General features: G+C 35.0%; 1 protein-coding gene across 1 annotated transcript in view; it reads left to right on the top strand.

The window, feature by feature from the left end:
• The window catches only part of Timeout (circadian regulator timeout), a 246,818-nt gene extending 238,132 nt beyond the window's left edge, over positions 1 to 8,686 (top strand). Inside the window, exons 19-25 of the mRNA XM_076317206.1 lie at positions 1,305 to 1,439; positions 4,845 to 5,051; positions 5,963 to 6,247; positions 6,966 to 7,070; positions 7,822 to 7,977; positions 8,154 to 8,255; positions 8,338 to 8,686. Coding sequence (XP_076173321.1) covers positions 1,305 to 1,439; positions 4,845 to 5,051; positions 5,963 to 6,247; positions 6,966 to 7,070; positions 7,822 to 7,977; positions 8,154 to 8,255; positions 8,338 to 8,561 — 1,214 coding nt within the window. The 3' untranslated portion in view covers positions 8,562 to 8,686. The remainder of the gene's footprint in view (positions 1 to 1,304; positions 1,440 to 4,844; positions 5,052 to 5,962; positions 6,248 to 6,965; positions 7,071 to 7,821; positions 7,978 to 8,153; positions 8,256 to 8,337) is intronic.
• Positions 8,687 to 17,054: the final 8,368 nt, after the last annotated feature.

Below are 17,054 nucleotides of genomic sequence, written 5' to 3'. Positions count from 1 at the left end.
ATATTATTCCCAACGCTATTCGCGAACTCGATACTTCCAAATTCGATTGAACTAAATTCTGTTATACCTACTTCGATGAATTGCGATACATGTAATCAATATTTCACGTATTTCATTTATACGAGATTACACAGAAATATACTATTTTATATTTAATACATACGCATATGCAAAACACGATAGATTATCTAGAAGATACGAATGTCTAGGGAACGTGGAACAAATATTACGATATAAAGGAAAATTAATATTGTAGGTACCGTGTGTTTTTGAGATACGCAAATTCGTAGATACAAGGTTGTGCCCCTGCTTACGTCCTTGTATATATTTTATACACGTGTATGCATTCCAATATTAAATAAAATTTTCTTTCATATGATGATACATATATACAATATGTCGAATGTACGAGGTGTCCCAGGTTTAAGATGCCAAACTTTATCAGTATATACTACGAGTCTAAATAAAAGAAAAAAAAAAAAAAATGATAGAAACATGGGTTATTTAACGTTCAATTAAAATGTTGTAAACAAAAATAAAAAATTCGAACAGTAACAGACGCAGTTACTGCGATAATATTTACATTTAATTTTTTTACCAAAACCGTGTTTACTATTTGGGGTCGTTGAAGTTATCAATATTAATTTCTACCAGAACCATTAGTAAATATTTAGACTTCGTATCGAAACGCCGCGACTATTTACAAGCGAGCAGTATGCAGATATGTAGTTTATCTACGGTTTCCGTAATGCTAATGCTCGTACTGTATTGAGAGAGTATCAACACAGCTTCCATAACGGAAGACGAAGCTTTCCTGATGTTTCTCCGAAATCGTCGCAATGGTTGACGTAGAATAAATATATAGTGAAGACGTCAAGAAACAAGAGAGTACTTGCAAAACCTCAAAGTTTCCAACATTCGAGGAATAAGAAAATTTAAGTTATTACTTTTCGTTGATCTCCCATACATTGCGTTCAATTGTATTGAATTCGTTGCTCAATTCTAGGAGAATCGAATAATTCTTAATTATTACATTTATCAATTTCGTTGAAGTTCGTTCCAAATCTCTAAACTGATAGATACTAAACTAGTCTAACGCCACCAATCTATGATACCACAATGTTAAACCCGTCTCTCCACTAACCGTTCATTCGCGTATCAGAAAATGAAATTTCTTTCTACCGTTTTAATTCTCTTCCTTTTACTCGTCCTCGTACCGCGAAAACTCTCGATCGCTTTGAATCACCGTTTCGTCCCGTTAAACGTCGAATTAATGTTGATACGGTTTACGTTGTATACAACAGATCCTGTTGACCTGATCTTCAATGGGCTCACAATAAAACGATCGAAGCCAAAGATCAAGGAGAAGCTTTTGGAATTAGGATTGGCTGCGGATCGGACGGAGCTGCACAAGAAGAGATCCAAGAAAAGCAACCAAGGTGAGTGTTCACTCTCCCTTTCTAGCCGTTCTCAATCTATGGCCGCTTGCCTCGCTTTACTCCTCTCTCTTTTCTCAGCCCTTTCTCCGGTCTGAAGCGACTCCGAGGCACCCCTTATTCTGGCCAATCCTATCCCATTCCATTCGCATCTGTCTTTCTTACTATCCTCAGATTCTGCGACTATTCCCATTCGATCAGTCTTCTGCTAATACGATTGCCGGCGACTGCATAGAGTGAACTCGCTTTGAAGGGAGGAAATGGGGGACAAAAGGAGAGAGAAACATAGAAAGATAAGGTTTGAAAGAGAGAAGAGATCAATTTGTACGGAATCTCCTTGTAGGACCCTCTTCTCATTCTTTATGATCCGAGAAAAAACCTTTTCGTCGATATTGTCAGAGATCAGGTTATGTAGACTTTGTTTCCCCTTTCCTCGCCGTTCGTGAAAGTAAAATAATCGAATTAATTGGATGCATTCTGAAATTACAATGAGAAGTGTCCACATCATTTTCTAACGGGGCCGGCGGTAGTTATTAGCACTCCGATGCAACTTCCAATTTAGGCGTCCCCTTTTAACTCGTATTACCAATTAAAAATAAGTGAAACCCGAGTTTCTAATTTGATAGGGAATTTGTATATTATTTCATCATATCGAGCAAAACACGAGAATTAATTTAATTTGTTATTTACGATATTTCGATCGTAATGTTGCACGATTTTCTTCCGGAATAATATATTCTTGAAAAAACTCGATTATAATGAAAAAGGTAGTATTGCTGAAGAAACAATGGAAAATTGTGTAATCATAGTCGATGGATAATAATCAGTTTGTACGAAAAGCTATACTCAGGTACGATAATCAAGTTTTCTTTATTAATTTAAATAATTGTTCCGTTTTGGAAGCGTTTCTACGAAAGGTGTCCCGATGCATCGTTCAGTTCCGTATAAATCCCAGCCGTATTTAGTAGGTTATTGTTTCCACTAATTGCGTCTTTTATCAAAAAATAAATTGAACAGAAATTCTTGATCAGTACTGCAGAAACGTATTTTCGCGGGCGAATCATGAGTCAGTTGAATCGTGTGATTTTGAATCAGCCAATCAGCGGTCGATTCGGCAAGCTGTCGAACCTGCCGAAATATGTAGCTGCAGGAGAGTATAGAGACAAAGGCAGTGAGTGTGAAACCCGTGACCGGTACGGACGTGCGTCGTTTGGTATAGAAAGAGAGAGAGTGAGAGAGAGAGAGAGAGAGAGAGAGAGAGAGAGAGAGAGTCTCGACTCCTTCGTGCAGACCCGATATTCCTTCAATGATCCAGAGGCAATATACATATATACATACATTCGGGAGCTGAAAGCGGAAATACGCACGTTTTCGGCTTCCTGCAGTATTAATGCTTGATTGTCCTCAAATTGCTTATTAATTTTCCACGAATCGAACAAACTATATATATCTACTGAATTTCCAAGATTTTTATGGAAATTAAATATAGGTCGATTATGTTCTAGTCTTATACAGTTGTACGCTTATTTTATTTGAAACTCGTATATCTACAGTTACCAGATAAAGATATTGAAGAGAAGAATTTGGAAAAGAGAAATATATAAATAGTTCATCGCACTACATAAATATATGCTTATTAAAAGATGAACAAAAGAAATTACAGAATTGCATATAAATAGCTTACGGTAGACTTAAAAACTTTGAATAAGTTTTGGTAACTCATAGAACAATTGTTTGCCACCTCTGTTGGCCATTTTGAATCAAATTACTAATAGTAATAGAATCGATCGTTCCAACAACGAAAACAATCAGGATCGGTCGAGTCGTGTGATTCATCGTATATATCGAACATCATGAATAAAGAAAACAGGATACAATAATATTTGTGCTTCCAACTCGACGTTGTGCACGAACGCGAGTAGTCCACGGTGGAATCGTCACGGAATACAAATTTTGTTATTTAATATCGAACAACTCGAATTCCATTCGTAGTTTTCTTACTCGAGAGCCAATATGACTCGTCCCTGGTTCCCATTACGTTGCTAGGAATTTCATATTTATCGTAGGTTACTGTTCTCCTCTTTCTCTTCGCTCCGACTTATTTGCATTCAATGCGTTGCGATAGATCGCATCGTAGATATGTATATAAGGTTAGGAGATGAAGTATAAAAGCAAAGCTTTGTCTTGGCTTACACGGTATTGAAATAACGTTTCCTCGCGGTTCCCATATCACGAACCAAATGTGATTTTGCATCATGTTTCGGCTGATACATCTTCGATGCCGTCATGGCGGATTTAAATGTTGGACGCGCGACGATCGAAATACTTGAAACTCCACGAACTGTAAAAATACTTCTCACTATTGGTAATCTTTATTATTAAACGTTATCAAATTTTCAAAGAACATGCTTCCTTTGCAGTGAATGACGTTGATCTATTTTCGATTTCGTTTTTACATCTACAGAATTGTGTACAAACGACTATCGAAAACTTCATAGTTTTTGAGTTATTATTTTTTAATTATTGTTTTCGATAATTATTAGTACACTGTTTTATAAATATAAAAAACATATACAAATTTTGTAAAAACTTTTTCGGAGATATTCCACAAGAAAGAAAAATCTTAATTTTTTTTAATGGACAATCTAACATCTTCGAATCGTAATATAGCAACCAATAAAAAATACCAATATCAAATCACTCTGAAATTTTTCAGGAATCAGTCTTTCGCTCGATAACAGAATTTTAGTTGGAAACGGGAGAGGGTTACGAAAAATAGAGGAAACTGGGCAAAAAATTTCGACCTCTGTATATAGTTAATAGCTACCCTATTGTACGATATATTATACACTATTGTGAGGCTCTGCCCGATTCCAAGTGGCAATCATACAACGTGAATTTACTGTACATACTAGTCGTTACATTTTCACATTACGTATTAGATATTATATATTATCGTAAACTATATAACTATATAAAAATTTTAAACATATAAAGATCTTATATTTTAAAAAAATATCAGTTTCCCAACAAATTGCCCAAACCTACAATTTAAAATAAATTAAAACATTAACTATTTAAAAAGGACTCAATAATTATGATATACTATAGAGTTATAAATTAACAATCCGTAACGTCACTTTCACTAATATTATATAAGCCTTCTAACATGAATACATATTTAATAACTACAAAATATGTTTCACTTGCGAAATATATTTTAATGAATTTAATCTCAAAATACTGACGCGGAACTATTATATTACACAAAATTATAATTCTTGTTAGTTGTTATTGCATTTAAACGCTTATAAGAATACACGTATGATCGAAGCATATGTACGTACGACACTGAAAATAACAGTATCGAAAAACGTTTATATCCATTTCCACGTATTTTGTAAAAAGGCAAATCGTCGTGGGAAACGCAGTCTGTTAGTAATTCAGACGGGAATGAAAGCAGCGACGAAGAAGCTGGAAAATCCTCGAGACGCAGCAGTAAGACTCCCAATAAACCAACGACCAAGGGAACGAAGAAAAGCAGGAAGAAACAGCCAACGATAGTCTACACGGATGCACAATTATCTGGACTCTTGAAGGATGTCATCGAAAAAAGTGAGTAACACCGTGTCGCCCCTTCTTTTGTCAGCTTTGCAAGGGTAGTTTCAGTGATTTATGAGAATAAAATTCTCGGCGGCGACTTCGAATATTGTACCTCTCCTCTTTTACGCCTCTGGAGGACAAATGTCTTTTGAGAGCATAGAGAGGGCTTTTGAGGAGGAGTCTCCGTAGCGATCGTTTGAAAAAAACGAATAGAAAAAGTAATGACTTGTCAGACTCCTGCTTGCGGTACAAATGTGGCCTCCGTTTGGAAGCACCAGTTTATCCCCGTAGATTTAGGGAAAGACATCGTTAAAAAACGATCTCGGCACCCTTTTGTGTCACTCCAACGTGCTTGTCACCTATCAGAATACCGTTTCACGCAAGAAGGGTCGTAGGTTCCAGTAATGTTTCAAAGCAAGAGCTACACGTTTTCGCACGAAACGCGTGAATTTTAGATTTATCGTGTCACCGAAGGTTTATTTTTCTGGCCTTGGGTCGACACGACATTTTTATTACCCAACTAGAAACTACACAGATTCTCAATAGTTTCAGTTACCACGTTTGATATTATAACTCGCGTTATCGTTAATTTTTGATTAGGAAATCGTTAATGTTCTTAGACAATCAGTATTTTGAATCGATGTATATAATCGACACTAGAATAGCAAGATAGAGTAATAGCAAACGAGTGTTGGATTACCAGTATTTGAAATACAGTGGGCTAGAATTAATTCCTAATCGTCGTCACGTTTAAATAATTTGGTAGTCAGAGGATCGATATTAAAATTACACGCGTTACGAATTGTTTTTTATATCGGATCTCTTTTTCTAATATCTTCATTATTACTTGAGAATAATAACCTTGAACTAGGCGAGAGAACTTGCGAGGAAAATGCAATCACAAATTTTTTTTAATAAATCAGATATGATGGAGGCTCTGGAATGGATTAAGGAATCCCTGCAGGATGTTCTGGACGATCGAGACGAGGAAAGCTCCGAAGGTATTCCCTTAGTCCCGCTGACAGATTATTCGTCGGCCGCGATGGATTCACCCAGCTTTCAAAAGCTTCTTCGAGCTTTGGGATTCGCAGCTCCGGCTGATGAACAGGAATCTTATTGGCGTATACCGGCTAATATGCTTACCTCGACCATTCAGAAGCGCTGCAATCTTATCGAAGCTACATTGGCAGGGAATTTCATTGTTGAAGGTACTATTTCCGCCTATTTGTGGACGTATCATGGTCAATGGCAGTTCTCGATTTATATAAAGATATAGAGTTAATTACCATGGTAAAACTATTTAAGGAGATATAAAAGTACAGAAACCTTTAGTTTTATTCACTGAAAAGTATTTATTTATAACAAACATTAAATAATTATGTTATTTATTACAATTTACTGCAAGGATCTCATCAAAAGATATACCTACCTATATCATACACCATTATTTTCTATACAAGATTAATTTTCTTGGAAATTATGATAGGAAATAAAATTTCATTTTAGAAACGAATAATTATCAAAAAAATATAAATACGTTTAAGATATTTCCATTCTTCTGAATCTACATATGTGTCTTGGCCTATCCCATGTTAAAGTGTTTCGTTTTGTCTTAGGTGAGTTAATTTAGGGAACATTCAATAATTACACTTTAACGTGAGATAAAAATTGAACCGAATTGCAATGAATTATTTAAATCGGAAATTTAAAAAATGGCACTAAAACTGCTCTTAAATTCACGTGAATACGATCCCAACACATTTCTAGCTCTTATCCAAAAGAAACGTTGGTGTTCCATTTTACCCTACTTTCCCCTAATAGTATTTTGTAATCAATCTTTTTCATAATTACGTCTACTTTCACATATACATAGTAATATATTAATTTAACTTTTCTTATTTTCAATTTTATACTTTACTTAATTAGAACCGAGAGCGATCTCACAAAAAGAGAAGTTTGATGATAAAGACAGTGAAAGCGATGATGATGTTGATGTACTAGAAAACATTAAGAAATACTTTGAATCTAAAGGTACGTAATTTTTATAAGTTCATTTTTAACCTTTTTACTGCTTTTCTAATAAAGTATTTGCATTATTGTGTTAAAATTATGTTATTAGCGACATCAAATTTTGAATATTTATTAAGCGAAAGATTTTATATAAACAGGAATAAATATTAAAAGCAGGGAGAAAAATTAATTCTCAGGGTTTATCTTTACTTATCCTTAAAAGCATAAAAATTCAATTATGAATTAAATCGTTATAATTCGTAACTTCAAATCTTTATCGAATAAATGCTTTTTATATATTTTATTTATACTGTTGTTTCAAAAGATGCATACTTTATGAAAGTAATAATATATACAACAATATCAAAAGTCTATGAATAAATCTCTAGCTCTCATATTTATGTATAGAAGTTGTGTAAATTCAAAATTTCTATTATTTTTCTAGCGGCTATTTATTCAGTGTACATTATGATCTTAGGTGGTATAGACCGATTTTAAAATTACAAATAACAATTTTACAAATATTCGAAACAGATAGTTTGCGAAAACAGAGTTTAGCTCTAATTCCTAGAATCCTTTTAACATATAAATGCAGTTGGAATGATAAACCTTATTGAATAATTTAATCATTTTCATTGAGATTAATTGCGTCTAAGATGTTTGCTGGCCAAGCCTTAAAACTCAACTCTCTTTTCCAAATACTCGAACAATTAGTTTTTCCTATAATGAAATCAATCGATAAGATTGGATATTTGTTTACATTTGTCAGTAGAACCAACACCATCCACTTCTCACGATTCTGATTCTGCGGACAGTGTCGGTTCCAAAGCGAGCTCATCGAAAAGTTCGAAGAAGATTCCTCTGAAATCATCAGAAAGTGTCAATACGAAAATAGAGAAAGTAAAAGTAGCAAGCTTACAGACAGTCGGTACGTATTATAAAATATGTTCCACGCGGACAGCCTCGTGCCCTCTGTGACGTAACTACCCAAACACTGAAAGCTACAGATATACCGACAAACGCATGCAAAAATCAATTATCTGTAAACATTTTATTAAGATTGGGATTACATTTCGTTGACTTTGCCATTGATCGCAATTTCAGAAACCTCGGCGATAAAAAAGAAGATCAGTGGTCGTGTAAGATTACTTTCTGATTCGTCGGATTCCGAATTGGAAATCGAAACCGACGCCACAAATATTCAAGGTAAATAAAGAGTATGTCGAGAAATGAAATTAAAATTACAAGTGGAAACTGGACATATCGTGTTGTTAAATATTTGTGTTAGATGAAGGAAAAAGAAATCGATCGGACAGTTCAGAAAAAGAGAATGGAAGCATGAAAAAACGCCGTCTGCTGGATAGCGATGAAGAAGAGGGCCCATTAACGTCTCAGAATACCGAGCTGAAACAAGCTAGGACGATAATTAGCGACGACGAGGAAGAACATGCACAAAAACAACGTAATCAACAAGGGTCGTCTCGTGTAATTATTAGTGACGATGAAGATTAATGCAAAGCAGTGATCTTGGTCGTAACTTTTCGCTGTTTTTCATATCACTTTTCCTTTTTACTTCTTGAAGAAACATTGTATATTGCATTTTATGTTACGCATTATGATTTTATATAATTTTTGACAATAAAAACGATTCACCTCTACTATAATTACTCGATGGTGTCTTTTCTTGGTCCTGATTAGGAAAAAAAATAGAAAGATACTTTTTTCCGAGTAGAAATGATTAATTGAGAGATTTTCGAGGAGAATCGATGGTTTTAAAGAAACTTGAAAAGTAAATTTAGTGTCACATCAATTCTTATCATCTTTAAAAAATGCCTATATCTCTAAGAGAGAAATAATGTTCTTACGAGAATCAAGTACGTGAAGAATGTAATTACACGCGTATTGTGCAAATGTTGTATTAATGTGTCCTATGAATAGGATGTTTTACTTCGAAACTTGTTCAAAATTTATGTATATGAGTCAATTAATTATTTAAAATGTATGAATAACATACACATTGCAATATTAACATTTATTCGACTAATATCTATTAATTGTAATTAATAACAAATTACACCAAATATAGTGGACATTGTTTACGAAACAATTTGTCAGTTAGATCGAATAGATGGTCTAACTAATTGCAAATTTGTAACATCACTTCTCTTTCATAGTATATACACAGCCCTTCGTAACCGAAAATTTTCAGTCTCCCTGGAGCCTTTGAGAAGCGCATCTTCCCTGCACTGGACTAGGCTCATGGGGATTGTCGTATAATCTCGAACCTCCATAATCCTCCGGACAACTTTGTCGTCTATGGGTGACCAATGGTAACGACAAGCGTTGTTGAATATCGAATTTTGTAATGTACTCACTTTTAACTATTTATTTCATTTAAATGTTAGGCCTATGTTCATTTTATTTACCGGTTACCATTTTCTTTACAACATATATTATTTAATTACCCACTATTTATACTTTCTCATTATTCGTTAAATTTCTATGATTCCTTAGAATATAAGATACTATAAAGTGGATTCTGAGGACAGATAGAACATTATAAATTTTAGTAAACTGTTAGGGTAAGTGTAAGTTCGGAAATATTTTTAATTCGATGTTGATAAAGTGATTCAATATTTAGAATATTCTTTGACTAATAAGTTCGACAGAATCAAAACATATGGTGGACCAATATGTTAATTTAAAACTATTTCTTAATCACACGTAAATACTAGAAATATAGAGACCAGTTTTCCATATTTCTATATTTACCGACTTCATTGATTTAATTTCGTATAGTTCCTAGAATCGCCTTTCTTAACCGAAGAGGTCGCTCTAAAACCACAGATATTTTACGAGGTTGGTATTTCAGATCGTATGACACCAAGTCGCGTGAGGTGAAACATTCATCTTATATCTCGTATGCGACACCAATTCCCGTAAGACGAAATGTCTATTCTATATCTCGCGTATGTACCAACTCTGGTAACACGAAACGTCGATAATTAGACGATTCTATGACTTATGACACGAGACACGTTTGTGATCAAATTACAGAAACCGATTTACCGACGGCCGTGTAGATAAAACAGTTTTGTCCAGTAACGTTCGTTTTCAAGATCTGGTTGTCATTGATGAAGTGCACACCGCTGGCGTTTCCTCAGTCTCTCGATATGCCCTTACAGGTAATTGGATGCACCCGGGGTACACTTCAGGGTGCCAAGAAAAACAGTTCCCGAAAGGCGTCCACATTTCGCCAAGTAACTATCAGGCGCTCATGAAGGTACGGGAGGCACGAGTCGCACCGCGCATCGTTACTGCGCACCTATTCAAACGTCATCTAACCAGTCGCGCGACCTCTTCGGTCACATGTAAGCCGACTCCTCGATTGGCCAATGTGGATGACTTTACGTCTTTTGATGGGCAGGTGAGGAGTCTTGGCGAGTGTCAACGATACGTACGCGTGTATCGAAACATAATCGCGGCCGAAGACCAGCCTTTGCCTTTTTCCGCGCATCCTCGACGGCAAGAACCGCGATTGCGTTCGTGGAACGACGCGTAATGTCGCCGCAAGGATTCCGCGAGTCGCGGATTTGCCATCAGGCGATCATATCGTCGAAGGAATTATGAAAAACACCAAGCATGGCTGCATATTGTTGTATACACCCCTCTTCCTCTTCCGGCTATGGGAGCACTGCGATAGTAGATACAAAGGAACCTTGAACTATTTCGCATGTATGATAGAACTTCGCTTATTCGAATCGGAAGGGAAACAAGAGCGTTCGGATAACCAGATAGTTCGGATGATAAAAGCTCACGGATTATCCCTTCCATTAGTGTTTACTCGTTTGCATAATAGGAGTTAACGTTCCCATAACTGGACTTCTAATCTTGGTTCTGATTCTGTCCGCATTCAAGATACAGCAATGACTTCGTCTATCCGAGGTATCGGTGTCCACGATCTTTAAAAATATGAAATGATTTCCAACTTAAGAGTTCTGTCTTTCTAAATGACATGTAAATAGTAGGACTAAATTGATAAAGTCCAGATAAGCGAGACAAAGAGAGTGAGAGCTGGAGGAGAGAGAATAATTTGCGAGTAATAGTTTTTCAAGCAATTATTTTTCATTCCGTAACATAATACATAACGTTTGATCTGACACAACTGTATCGTAAGTAGGTATAACGTTAAATTTTAGTTATTCGTCGAGTTCATAAATGTGCATTGTTTAAACATAGAAAATTGTTTAAGGGTCAAACATTGTTTAATTCGTGTTTAAGTGTATCAAACCTAATGCAATACGTTTATATTTTAAAACACAACAGGGACGCTTAAAGAATGCCTTAATACGATACAGTATCGCATACAAATGAAGATTTGTTCCACATTATCCAAAGATATAATACATTTATTTCCTCCGAAATTTGTTTATTCCGCGCACATCAATTTATAAATATGAAAGTAAACAACACGGATTCGCTGATTATTTGCTAATATAATAATATTTTACCGTTATATATTTATGACCTAACCTAGACCCCCCTTATATGGCTGCGTCCTAACTTAATTGAACCTTCTACAGCAACGAATCCGAACGATCGATCAACCCAAAAAAAAATACAAGGGATAATCTATGATCGTGAATATTGATTGGACGAAATTTAACATCTTTTTTTACTTCATATTTCTTTTTTGTCGTGTTATTGGATCGGTTTGATTTGTCAGGACAGTTATTACATTCCATGGACTTTGAATAAAATTTTGTCATGATTGATCATTTTTAATGAAATATTTCACTCTTAATGACAGAGAAATATACAAGGTCTTAACACATTTATACATATAGGAGACTTTTCCTCAGAATCACTTCCACGTGTCAATAGAAATCAGAAAGTCTTCTTCCATTTTGTAATCTGAGGCTTCGTTACCCATGTACAAGTAGCTACCATTTATACGCCTGTAACGCATAGACACTTGACTCATGAGTAAACGTGCATGTGTGTGACCTGCAATATAAATAGCACATTCCGGGAGTCTCATCAGTAAACTTTATGTACACACATCTCGGTAACGAAGCTTCAGATTGTAGAATGGTAAAGAACTCTTCCATTTCTCTTTGCACGTGGAATTGATCCCGAGAAATGTTACATGTTTCTCAGTACCCTGCATATTGTTACAAATGTGCATGAACAGTAAGCTTACCTAAAAATAAGAAATATTTAATTCTACATCTCATCAATATATCCACCGTTTCCCGACAATTTGCCTTAATTTCAATATTCTTACGATTAAGTATTGAATTTTAATTATCGTTGCCATATTATTTCATTCTTGTTCGAATACAATCGGTTCGCTTCGGAACAAGGCTATCTTTGAGTGGTTAATTTGAACACGGGATGGCTTAACAAATATTTTAATATTAACAGGGGAAAACGAAAGAAGATACAAGAGAGAATGATGTTTTCGGAAGTGTGATATAAAATGGAGAGAACGTTTCAGATAATGACTAGACGTTTATAAAATTTACAGTTCCGACACGAAGCGATGATATATCGAATTTATCAACTGCCTAGCGAATACCTTTTAACTTCTTTCTTCGAACAGTCTAGTTTCATAATGGTTACCTCGGTGATAAAATTCCGGATGAAACATTGCGGATTGTTATTAAATTACGGTCATTTCCTATAAATTAAGATTATTTCCTAATTACACGTAAAAATTACGTGTAAGGAATAAGTAAGCGTGAAACAAGATTCCGGACGGATGACCACGTGCATTCTAATCTCAACTTCCAAACACCAGGCTCGCACGATGCACATGGAGGTCGCGCATCGGGATGAGCCGGGGTCCACTCTCGGAAGAACATGCCTCGACAAAACACGTGGCCTTAGCATTAGGAGTTCAGGAAAACGAGTTGGCAATTGGTAGACTACTTAGTTTACATGCTTTCCTACTAGAAGCGCGGGCTCCTTATACGGTTGTAGGCGGATGGCATCCTCTCTTTTTCCCCACTTCATTCCCTATCCCCTCCTATTGCCCCTCCTATAGCAATACAGGCATTGAATAGGAACTGTGAGCGACGCGAAAGGCGTACATAATACACAATTTCGTACTGCTCGTGCGCTGAGAAATTTAAATGCGAGAAATTAAATTAGCGATTTTTGTAAGTACCTAATAAACGCAGTCGAATTAAATGAAACGATGATAAGTTATTGAGAATTTTTTAATGTATAATAATTGTAAAATTAGCCAAATGTATCTAACGTGTACGACGAATTAAAAGAAATATGTTATGGATATAGGTATTTTAAACGTTTGAATATTTATTTAGCACGAAATACGTAAATTAGTTTCTTTTGTTAATTTCATCTTTTCAAATAATTTGTGAGATCTCTAGTAACAAATTCTTATATGATTTATTTAATTTTATTTAATAATTTTAGTTATATTCTATTAAAAAATTGAACATTATACTATTTTTAATTGTAAATATAATATGACACAATAGATTTGCAAGAATGTCAATATTTTCTCTAATTAATAATTATAGATCTCGGTTTAAGTTTCGTTTATTTCTATACCGTGTGTTATGAACGTTACTATGCGTCAAGACTTTCGATTTAACAAATTTAGAGGTTTTACAAAATAAGTCGATTCGTATTTGTTGTTTCTATTTCTGTATCATAAAAGTAATGAGAAATTGTAAATGCGATTAAACAAAACGAGGCATTATTTGATACAGCTACGGTGAATATTAATTTCAAACGATTATATGAAAATATTGAACAATTTTACAAATTACAAATATTAAATGCTAATAGAATATACAAATATGTAAAAATCCATTGAAAGAATGATACACAAATACATTTTCTTTTATCTACAATACTCTTCGAAACTTTTATTCGATTAAAAATTGATTCGTTAGCTAGTAAAGAGTGACGAATAATGAGGTAGTTGCTATTATTGTTCATCGTTTATTGTCCGAATTATTAGTTGTTGTTTAATTTCACAGGAAATGTATTAAAGTATTATAACCTGTTGCGTAAAAATGGCGCGGTCGCGGCAACTTATGTCACGTTCTCTACGCATGTGATTCGTGTTTACATGCGCATGAACTGCGCGAGTCATCTGCGAACAGTCGTCGACTTATTCAGATTATAGAAACGAGAGGAGGTCTACAGACGCTCCCGTGATAAAGAAGATACGTAAATACATACTGCGCTTCAATCACCTCTTCCGATTTACGTCATTTTATTGTGCATTTCTTTGAGCTATTATTACTCAAATATACATTATACATTATACAAAATTTAAACGATTCTATTTAGAATACTTTAACGCAGCAATTTCCAATCTATACGCCACAATTTATAAAATGATGTGTAGCATAATAAATTGTTACATTACTTTATACGAAAATTCTTAATGTTAAAAAAGATCGTGTATAACAATTTCAGTTTATTATTCTTTCTTAGTCACTTGTAAGTTTGGTAAAACCAATTGTTTTATTTCTTCGCTATTCAACGGGCTTGAACGCATTTACTAAAATAACTTGTTCTTCGTTACTATATTTCTACTTATAAGTATATTAATTTGAAAATTATTGATATTTCTGAGGAGAACAATTAAATAAATTTTCCACTCCTAAATTAATTCAATTGGAATACTTATTTAAATAAAACTATTTTTCCCGTCACATTAGTGTATTAAAGTATGCACGTGAGACTAACTTTAAAACAGTAGAACCCGACTCTATAATCAACATAACCTTAAAAAACAATACTAAATACAATAGTTTCCGAAAAATGGTTTATTAAATATTGCGTGATTCGTGTATTCCAATTGAAAAAAATGTTATTGGATTAGGAAGTTCCCCTAGTGTGGCTCATTCATCGGACCATATTTTGCCCAACGAGACGAATCACTAAAGAAAAAGACACGTTCGTGTGGAATTCATGTGATAAAAAATACAGACTCCAAATATGGTCTTGTTCTGCACATACGTCAATCATATGCATTTGTTTACATCCGCTGACTCGTCACCTTGTACCGAATATAGGCCCTTTAGAGTACACAAATCTTAGAAGAATATTAACCATCTTGTTCAAACTCACTTAGAAGGCTGACAATAGAAGACTGAACCTACTTAAAGTAACGATGGATACTATATGCATGGTTTGAACTAATAGGGCTATGCTCAGCTTTACAATACATTCCACCAAAAGTTTACACAGTCAACGCGATCTTCTAGTTCACAACGCTAAAAAGAAACATTCTTTCATGAATTTTGTTCTCAAATACTGTCGATAATAGCTTTTTAAAATACATGTTCTTAGTATCCCTGATTTTTTAAAATTCTATTAATTCGAAATGAAAAATAATATTACTTCTTTCTAAGTTGGTTTCATGGGTTGCTCGATCATTGGCAACGAAACTTGGTCTCTATCGCTTTTACATTATTGCAATTAAATATCTTAGAGACGTATGATTTTTAGAAAGCTTATTGTTAATGTACCTTTTAAACGTTGCCAAGACCGTGTTCGGATTTGTGTTCTACTTTCGTCTTTGCGATGATCGATGTTTTTAAACGTCTATGGTTGAAGCCGCTAAGATTTGTGTAACTTGAGTCAGTATTCGGACGCCGCGTCCAAATTTGCGGAGATAGAACGGGATTGGCTCGCGTTTTCGGTGATATCGAACGAGTTTCACGTTTCTCCTGGTCCCTCCTCTCTGGCTCCTTGCCCCCCTCGTCCCCATCTCTCTTCACTCGGTGGTCCCGGAGAACTCTACTTTTGTGATAGTACCCTGCCGCTCGTGTTGTCCAGCGCGTTGCCGAAATTTTCAGATGATTGATGGCTATTGATGCGCGGGCCAACTCTCGCCACTACAGAAGGACCAACGTTCTCCTTTCCTTTGCAAATTATTCGTTGTTCGTGTTCCAGCTCTCGCGTGTATGCGTGTAGCGAACCAGGGCTGAATCCAAGTGTTCCCAGTGCCACGAGGCAGTCGCGAAGATTTTTTTTTCACCGCGAAGAAATTCCATCGAAGTAGAGATCAACTTTTTACGCGACTGACCGATTGAGACTAATACGATGAACCTGGTCTGAATGTAAACATTCTCGATGCCACGAAACAGTCGCGAAAATTCTTTTGTCAGGAATAGATTCTATCGGAGCAAGGTTGTCTGGTAAATACGTTCCTTTGAGTCTTTCTCACGTTTACGCGATATTATTGTACATATTATAATGTTTCATTATCTTCTATTAATGTTCCACTGGGTACGTTAATATGGGTATATCAATAAACGGAGATAGTTGTCGACAAGACAATGGGTTGTTTGATGACAATTACTGTCGAGACTTCAAAGAGATACATTATTCTGTTCCTTGTTCGCGAATTTATGACCAGATAATGTTCAGAAGAGACGATAGCATCGAACGGAGTAAGGTCTGATCTACACACTGGGTGAATCGTAGTTCTTCAGTATAGGATTATAGTTTCTAATAATGGCGCCAAAGCACAGAAATTTCAATTTATTTGCAACTTATTCCAAAATTAAAGAAAACGAGAACAAATGCGAGATAGATTTTCTTGATTAGCGCACAAGAAGCTTTCCAACTACGTAATTATATATACTTTGTTTCGATTTCAAAATAACAAGAAATAAAGTGACTAAAATTGCGCAATATTTTCCGGAACATTTCAATACTATTCCTTACTGTTTCATACAGATGTACAATGTCTAATTATTTTGTTCAAGAATTCTTAAGCCTTATAAATTATAGACAAATTATTGATCTGCTTAGTTTGATCGCAATATATTGGTTTCTTAGGATATAATAGTAAAAGGTTTTGGTATACATTTTGTTACAAAATACAAATATTGAAAAACATTTTCTGCAAAACGAACGAAGTCTCTCGCCTTGTAAATTTGTATCATAAATTCCCATTGTCAATTCGTCACTATATCTAAAAAGGGTATGTCACATGAGGAAGCGGTG

The sequence above is a fragment of the Ptiloglossa arizonensis genome, chromosome 7 (genome assembly GCF_051014685.1).
Source record: "Ptiloglossa arizonensis isolate GNS036 chromosome 7, iyPtiAriz1_principal, whole genome shotgun sequence".
Classification (NCBI taxonomy): Eukaryota; Metazoa; Arthropoda; class Insecta; order Hymenoptera; family Colletidae; genus Ptiloglossa; species Ptiloglossa arizonensis.
This window is presented reverse-complemented; position numbering and strand designations above follow the sequence as displayed.